Source organism: Hordeum vulgare, chromosome 7H (assembly GCF_904849725.1).
Source record: "Hordeum vulgare subsp. vulgare chromosome 7H, MorexV3_pseudomolecules_assembly, whole genome shotgun sequence".
In the NCBI taxonomy this organism is placed as follows: Eukaryota; Viridiplantae; Streptophyta; class Magnoliopsida; order Poales; family Poaceae; genus Hordeum; species Hordeum vulgare.
Genome location: NC_058524.1, coordinates 461227827 through 461236022, shown reverse-complemented (window position 1 = coordinate 461236022; position 8196 = coordinate 461227827). Strand labels below are relative to the sequence as shown.

General features: G+C 41.0%; 1 protein-coding gene across 1 annotated transcript; it reads left to right on the top strand.

The window, feature by feature from the left end:
• The first annotated feature begins 1456 nt into the window (after positions 1–1456).
• On the top strand, positions 1457–7886 carry LOC123409090 (60S ribosomal protein L27-3-like). The gene is made up of 2 exons (XM_045102076.1): positions 1457–1862; positions 7831–7886. The coding sequence occupies exons 1-2, from the start codon at positions 1457–1459 to the stop codon at positions 7884–7886; spliced, it is 462 nt and encodes a 153-aa protein (XP_044958011.1).
• The last annotated feature ends 310 nt before the right edge of the window (positions 7887–8196 follow it).

Genomic DNA, 8196 nt, shown 5'->3' with positions numbered 1-8196 from the left:
TTATCACCAACACTCCTCTCATCGGAGGGGACTTGTCACCATCAACATCTTCATCTCCAAACCCTAGTTCATCACTTGTAACCAATCTCCGTCTCGCGACTCCGATTGGTACTTGTAAGGTTGCTAGTAGTGTTGATTACTCTTTGTAGTTGATGCTAGTTGGATTATTTGGTGGAAGAGTTTATGTTTAGATCCTTGATGCTGCTCATTATCTCTCTGTTCATGAATATGATTATTCTTTGTGAGTAGTTACTTTTGTTCCTGAGGACATGGGATAAGTCATGCTAATAGTAGTCACGTGAATTTGGTATTCGTTAGGTAATTTGATATGTTGTATGTAGTTTTTCCTCTAGTGGTGTTATGTGAACGTCGACTACATAACACTTCACCATTACTTGGGCCTAGAGCAAGGCATTGGGAAGTAGTAAGTAGATGATGGGTTGCTAGAGTGACAGAAGCTTAAACCCTAGTTTATGTGTTGCTTCGCAAGGGGCTGATTTGGATCCACTAGTTTAATGCTATGGTTAGGCTTTGTCTTAATTCTTCTTTCGTAGTTGCGGATGCTTGCGAGAGGGGTTAATCATAAGTGGGATGCTTGTCCAAGTAAGGGCAGTACCCAAGCGCCGGTCCACCCACATATCAAACTATCGAAGTAGTGAACGCAAATCATATGAACATGATGAAAACTAGCTTGACAGAAATTCCCATGTGTCCTCGGGAGCGTTTTACCTCCTATAAGACTTTGTCCAGGCTTGTCCCTTGCTACAAAATGGATTGGGCCACTTTGCCGCACCGTTGCTACTTTTATTACTTGTTGCTTGCTATGAATCATCTCATCACACAATCACTTGTTACCGACAATTTCAGTGCATGCAGATTTTACCTTGCTGAAAACTACTTGTCAAATCCTTTTGCTCCTCGTTCGGTTCGACACTCTTACTTATAGAAGGGACTACGATTGATCCCCTATACTTGTGGGTCATCACGAGGGCGCGGGGCAAATGGGAGAGGTTGGGGACAATTCGATAACTCCCGCCTTATATGCGAAAACCTCTTGTCCTGGTTCGAGGAACAAACCGGGACTAAAGGTCAATTTTCAGCAGCCTAATGGGCGGGAAGAAGAGACCTTTAGTCCTGGTTTGTGTCACAAACCGACACTAAAGGGGGTCTTTGGTCCCGGTTTGTACCACCAGTCGACACGAAAGGATGTCTTTGGTCTCGGTTGGTGCCACAAACCGACACGAATGGACTGTGCTTTCCACGACCGAAGTGCTTGGGGAAGAACCACCAAAAACAAGATCTATTCTTCACATGATTCACCAAAACCCTAGCGCCACCAACTCTATATAATCTCCTCCCCAACCACGCCGCCAGCTTTCCCCTGCCCACAACCTCCAACCCCTTCCCAACCCGAAATCCATCGGCGGCGGCGCAGCGCGAGGAGAGGAGAAGGAAGATGGTGAAGTTCCTGAAGCCGGGCAAGGCGGTGATCCTGCTGCAGGGAAGGTATGCCGGGAAGAAGCTGGTGATCGTGCGCGTGTTCGAGAAGGGGACCCGCGACCGCCCCTATGGGAACTGCCTGGTCGCCGGCCTAGCCAAATACTCGAAGAAGGTGATCCGCAAGGACACGACCAAGAAGACGGCCAAGAAGTCCCGCGTCAAGGTCTTCCTCAAGCTCGTCAACTTCACCCACCTCATGCCCACCCACTACACCCTGGACGTCGACCTCAAGGTGGTGGTCTCCGGAGCCCCCGACTCCCTCACCACCAAGGATAAGAAGCTGACCGCCCCCAATTCCGCCAAGGCCAAGCTCGAGGAGAGGTTCAAGACCGGCAAGAACATGTGGTTCTTCACCAAGCTCCGCATGATTCGAGATGATTCAAGAAATGCCAACAAGATCTATTCTTCACATGATTCGATATGATTCAAGAAATTCCAACAAGATCTATTCTTCACATGATTCAACATGATTCAAGAAATTCCAACAAGATCTATTCTTCACATGATTCGACATGATTCAAGAAATGCCAACAAGATCTATTCTTCACATGATTCGACATGATTCAAGAAATAAAAACAATATCTATTCTTCACATTATTCAACATGATTCGACATGATTCAAGAAATTCCAACAAGATCTATTCTTCACATCATTCGACATGATTCAACATGATTCGACATGATTCAAGAAATTCCAACAAGATCTATTCTTCACATGATTCGACATGATTCAAGAAATGCCAACAAGATCTATTCTTCACATGATTCAACATGATTCAAGAAATGCCAACAAGATCTATTCTTCACATCATTCGACATGATTCCACATGATTCGACATGATTCAAGAAATCCCAACAAGATCTATTCTTCACATGATTCGACATGATTCAAGAAATTCCAACAAGATCTATTCTTCACATGATTCGACATGATTCGACATGATTCGACATGATTCAAGAAATTCCTGCAAGATCTACTCTTCACATGATTCAACATGATTCAAGAAATGCCAACAAGATCTATTCTTCACATGATTCGACATGATTCCACATGATTCGACATGATTCAAGAAATTCAAACAAGATCTATTCTTCACATGATTCGACACATGAAACATAACATCTCATATAGATCCACACTAAAAACATAGTCTTCATGAACCATTCAAGGCCACATCATCAATTTTCAACACTTTCTAACTTCATTTGGTATTTTGCATGCTTTTATTGATTTTTTGGAGCTAAGTGACCCAGAAATTGAAAAGCACTACAAATGAAATCTTAATATATAAGTTGAAAGTTGGCATGGTATAATAATTTCACCCACATAGCATGTGCTAAAAAGTTGAGAGGGTTGCCGCAAAAACTGGATGCACTTCGTGTACAAATTGGACAATCTCTTTCGAAGTATGAGGGTTTCATACGAAAAATCATCTGCTACAAAATGCATTTCATTTTTTCGAACTTATTTGAACTCCAGATTTTGTGTGTGTTCAAAATGAACCATTCAAGGCCACATCATCAATTTTCAACACTTTGTGACTTCATTTGGTATTTTTCATGCTTTTAGTGATTTTTTGGAGCTAAATGACCCAGAAATTGAAAAGCACTACAAATGAACTCTTAATTGGTTGAAAGTTGGCATGGTATCATCATTTCACCCACATATCATGTGCTAAAAAGTTGAGAGGGTTGCCGCAAAAACTGGATGCACTTCATGTACAAATCGGACAATTTCTTTCGAAGTATGATGGTTTTATACGAAAACTCATCTATTATAAAAGGCTTTTCATTTTTTCGAACTTATTTGAACTGCAGACTTTTTGTTTGTTCAAAATGAACCATTCAAGGCCACATCATCAATTTTCAACACTTTCTGACTTCATTTGGTATTTTTCATGCTTTTACTGAATTTTTGGAGCTTAATGACCCAGAAATTGAAAAGCACTACAGATGAACTCTTAATAGGTTAAAAGTTGGCATGGTATCATCTATTCCAGCCACATAGCATGTGCTAAAAAGTTGAGAGGGTTGCCACAAAAACTAGATGCACTTCGTGTACAAATCGGACAATCTCTTTCGAAGTATGAGGGTTTCATACGAAAACTCATCTGTTACAAAAGGCATTTCATTTTTTCGAACTTATTTGAACTCCAGACTTTTTATGGGTTCAAAATGAACCATTCAAGGCCACATCATGAATTTTCAACACTTTCTGACTTCATTTCGTATTTTTCATGCTTTTAGTGATTTTTTGGAGCTAAATGACCCAGAAATTGAAAAGCACTACAAATGAACCCGTAATAGGTTGTAAGTTAGCATGGTATCATCATTTCACCCACATAGCATGTGCTAAAAAGTTGAGAGGGTTGCCGCAAAAAGTGGATGCACTTCGTGTACAAATCGGACAATCTCTTTCGAAGTATGAGGGTTTTATACGAAAACTCATCTGTTACAAAAGGCCTTTCATTTTTTCGAACTTATTTGAACTCCAGACTTTTTGTGTGTTCAAAATGAACCATTCAAGGCCACATCATCAATTTTCAACACTTTCTGACTTCATTTGGTATTTTTCATGCTTTTACTGATTTTTTGGAGCTAAATGACCAAGAAATTGAAAAGCACTACAAATGAACTCTTAATAGGTTAAAAGTTGGCATGGTATCATCCATTTCACCCACGTAGCATGTGCTAAAAAGTTGAGAGGGTTGCCGTAAAACCTGGATGCACTTCGTGTACAAATCGGACAATCTCTTTCGAAGTATGAGGGTTTCATACGAAAACTCATCGGTTAGAAAAGGCATTTCATTTTATCGAACTTATTTGAACTCTAGACTTTTGTGTGTTCGAAATGAACCCTTCAAGGGAACATCATCAATTTTCAACACTTTCTGACTTCATTTGGTATTTTTCATGCTTTTACTGATTTTTTGGAGCTAAATGACCTAGAATTTGAAAAGCACCATAGATGAACTCTTAATAGGTTGAAAGTTGGCATGGTATCATCATATCACCCACATAGGATGTGCTAAAAAGTTGAGAGGGTTGCCGCAAAAACTGGATGCACTTCGTGTACAAATCGGACAATCTCTTTCAAATTATGAGGGTTTCATACGAAAACTCATCTGTTACAAAAGGCATTTCATTTTTTCAAACTTATTTCATTTTTCCCACATGGGTGTGTGTATTAAAAAGCATTACAACAGAGAAGTGACCAAACTAATAGAAATTCATCATCACATTAAAGCCAAAGTACAGTAGTGACCAAAATAAATACATAACGTTCTTACATACTTCTCATTATTGGACAACATATAGCTCTCTAGAGAATCTAATTAGAACATATATTGAAACTACTAAATTTAAATGCAACAGCAAATGCGATCGTAACCGCAACTAAGGTACAAATTGATCCAACGACATAATGATACCAAGCCTCAGTATGAATGGCATATTTTCTAATGTTTCTAATCTTCAAGCGCATTGCATTCATCTTGATCTTGTGATCGTCACACACATCGGCAACATCCAACTCCAATATCCTCTTCTCCTCTTCAACTCTTTGTAATTTTTCTTTCAAGTAATTGTTTTCTTTTTCAACCAAATTTAATTTCTCGACAGGAATTTTTATGTGGGTTGGAATTTCTGGTTCACATACCTCCTATCTTAAAAATATATGTCACATTGGTCGTCATAATTGTCATTAATACTAAATTAAACAAATGGTTATAAAAGATAATATATACCACATCCGAATCATACACATGATGAGGGCCGTCGGAGGCGGATACCCAAACCATCGCACTATATAATAACCAACAATAATAGAAGTAAGAAAATTACACAAGTATTTATCTAAATCATACAAGTAAGAACTTTTTTCTTTTAGAAAGAAGATAAGAAGATGAGACTAACCACGGTGGTGCCGACACTGAGATGGGTGCGGTCGATCGACGGTGATGAGGACGAGGACGGGACACAGATGGACCGCCAAAGCTACACAAAACTAGAGGAAAATGGAGCTTGGACAAGGAGCCTCGAGAGGAGAAAGCTTAAGTGTGGCTTGGGCATTTCATCGAAGACCTCATGTGCATAGGAGGTGAGCTAGAGCACCACAAAGCTCTCCCACGGCCCGCCAAAAAAAACAGAGCAGTGCACTGCTCTGCTCACGGTCGGGTGGTATATATAGGCCAAGCATTGGTCCCGGTTTGTGGACGGGACCGGGAGTGAAGGACAACATTTGGTCCCGGTTCCAGCCAAAAACCGGGACCAATTGTTGTGGACCAGGAGCGAGGCACATTCGTCCCGGTTCGTGTCTCGAACCGGGACCAAAGGGGCCAGACGAACCTGGACCAAAGGCCCACAAGGCCCGGCCGGCGCCCTAGCCTCACGAACCGGGACCGATGCCCCCATGGGTCCCGGTTCGTAAGTGAACCGGGACTAATGGGATTTCATCAAGTGGACCAAAGCCCTCTTTTCTACTAGTGTGTAGATGGGGGTGACGTCACATGTGAAGTTCAAGGTCCTACCTTTCGGGTGAAAATTCTAGGTCTGGCCTTAATTGGTTGTGGCTGGCAATAGCGTTGTTGAAGACATTGTTTTGGGAGCGGGGATTGATAGATGCGAGGGTGTCCCGATCTTTCGGTGAGATGATAACTATCGATTTGATGGAGATGACTTTGACGATCCGACTACAAACGCGCACAACGTCGCACCTTAGCAATCGCTAAACCAATCTCCAAGAGGTTATTGACCACCCCGGAGCACGATCAACCTGACCACGAAGGTCTATTCCTGCAAGCAATCGAAGAACAAGCAAGAATATGATTTTGCAATCTGAATATTGAGAATATAGATGAAGTATTGATAAGGGTGGGGATCCGAAAGCGGTCCTAGTCTAGTCGTTGGACACAAACGAAGTACACGAAGTTGCAATGGCTAACTTTTAACTAAACAAATCCCAAACAAAAGGCTACTAGGTTGATCTACTTATATAGGAACAAGGGGTGGCGGCCAAGGAGGTGGGAGGACATCCCAAGGCAGCCTAAAACTAACCCTAGGTCGTACAAGGCTTATGGGCCCAAGTGGAGGTGGTGCAACACCTTTGGACTTGTTGTTTAACTCGCATTCTAGTGCAATGTCATTTTGTTTGGTCCATATCTTCACGCTCCGGAAGAATTTGAAGGTGATTCCAATTGGGCCTGAAAGTTAGTAAAATCTACTTTGCAGCCCAAAAAGAATCACACAATTCGGTGTCCGGATGAAAACATTGAAGGCGTTTTGGTACAGGTATGTCTTTGCAGTCCGAATCTGAGTCCAGAACGTGAAAGACTTGGGCTCTATCTTCTCTTGGGCTAAAAGTGACGTGAGAGAACTTCTTGAACAACAACTAATTATTTCCTTTGACATGAGAGGACCTCTTGAATAGCATCCAACCATTTCCTCTTTCCTTGTCATCACACGTGATTCATACAAGTGTTCGGCCATTCTGCATTTAGTCATAAAATAAAAACAGGTGAAGTATTTTTGTTCCACATAACATAAATAAATTATTGCATGAGTTTTATTAGAAATCACCTTAAATAAATGCGCATATGCAATGACTGTAATAATATCAAAGGTAGTCATGTCCTCATCAGGGATTATCTCCAGGGTGAAAACCCAAGATTTACGTTCGGACGACGACGGCGCTAGTGCACTATTTCCTTCTTGCAGGCGTCGTTTTCGGAGTACTCGAACATCAGGTGTTCTCTTCGTGGTGATTGTGTTGCAGAGGCTAGATGTAATTGGTACTTCCGTGATATTAATATATATTTTTTATGGAAAAATCAGATGAACAACGGGTTAATTCTTGGAAATATCAGGCGGTTTTTGTCTAAAAGTGCACGATAGATCAAAAACATCACTCTCTTTATTAGCAGGTACTAATAGATATTCTTTTGGACTTGGAAAATTCCAGATGTACATAGAAAAAAAGATTAGCGGACACTATTAAAGAATCTAAACAGCAGAAATGGGGTAACGTTGGCACAGAGAAACGTTGGAAAATATGCCGTCATGCATGCCAACGTTGTAGCTAGTTTCACTAGCTAGAAGTTGAAAGGGGTGGAATCAATGAGCTGTAGCTCACCACTTCAGTAGGATTCTTTCGGAATTATTGTAAGGTCGCATGTCAGCTAAACGGTACGTATTGTTGAGTAAAGTATCAGTGTGCGCTCAACTAACACCTGCAATTGTCCCTTGTTGATCCCTTTGCTACCTTCGAGGACTGCAACACGTTGATTTGATAACTGCGGAATGGCTACTTAAAAATGCATAGACACATGCAGTGCCGTATGGATCACTTGAAAGAATGCTGAAAGCATATATCTGCCCAAGTGATTAGCTGTTAAATTGGTTAGGTATAATTCTGCAATCCTCCCTTCTTAGTTTTCAATATGAGAACACACCTGCTTCCGAGGATGACTGCATGCAGTTTTCCTAAAAATAATGTCATATTTACGTCAGTGGCAGCGCCCATATACAGTTTTACATCATGTTTTGAAATATTTGACGTAAATTACCATATTTAGCATTTTTTATATTTGGATTACTCTATTTAGCAAATATTTTGTCAGATTTTACCTCCGTGAGATTTGCCGGCTTTTACCCCGTTCAGCGATCTATCAGGTCGGTCCACTACTGCATCATGGTTC

Coding starts and splice junctions, on each gene's coding strand:
- LOC123409090 (XM_045102076.1), top strand. CDS start 1,457: ATGGTGAAGTTCCTGAAGCCGGGCAAGGCGGTGATCCTGCTGCAGGGA. Junction 1,863..7,830: donor GTGGTTCTTCACCAAGCTCC/GCATGATTCGAG, acceptor AGACACATGCAG/TGCCGTATGGATCACTTGAA.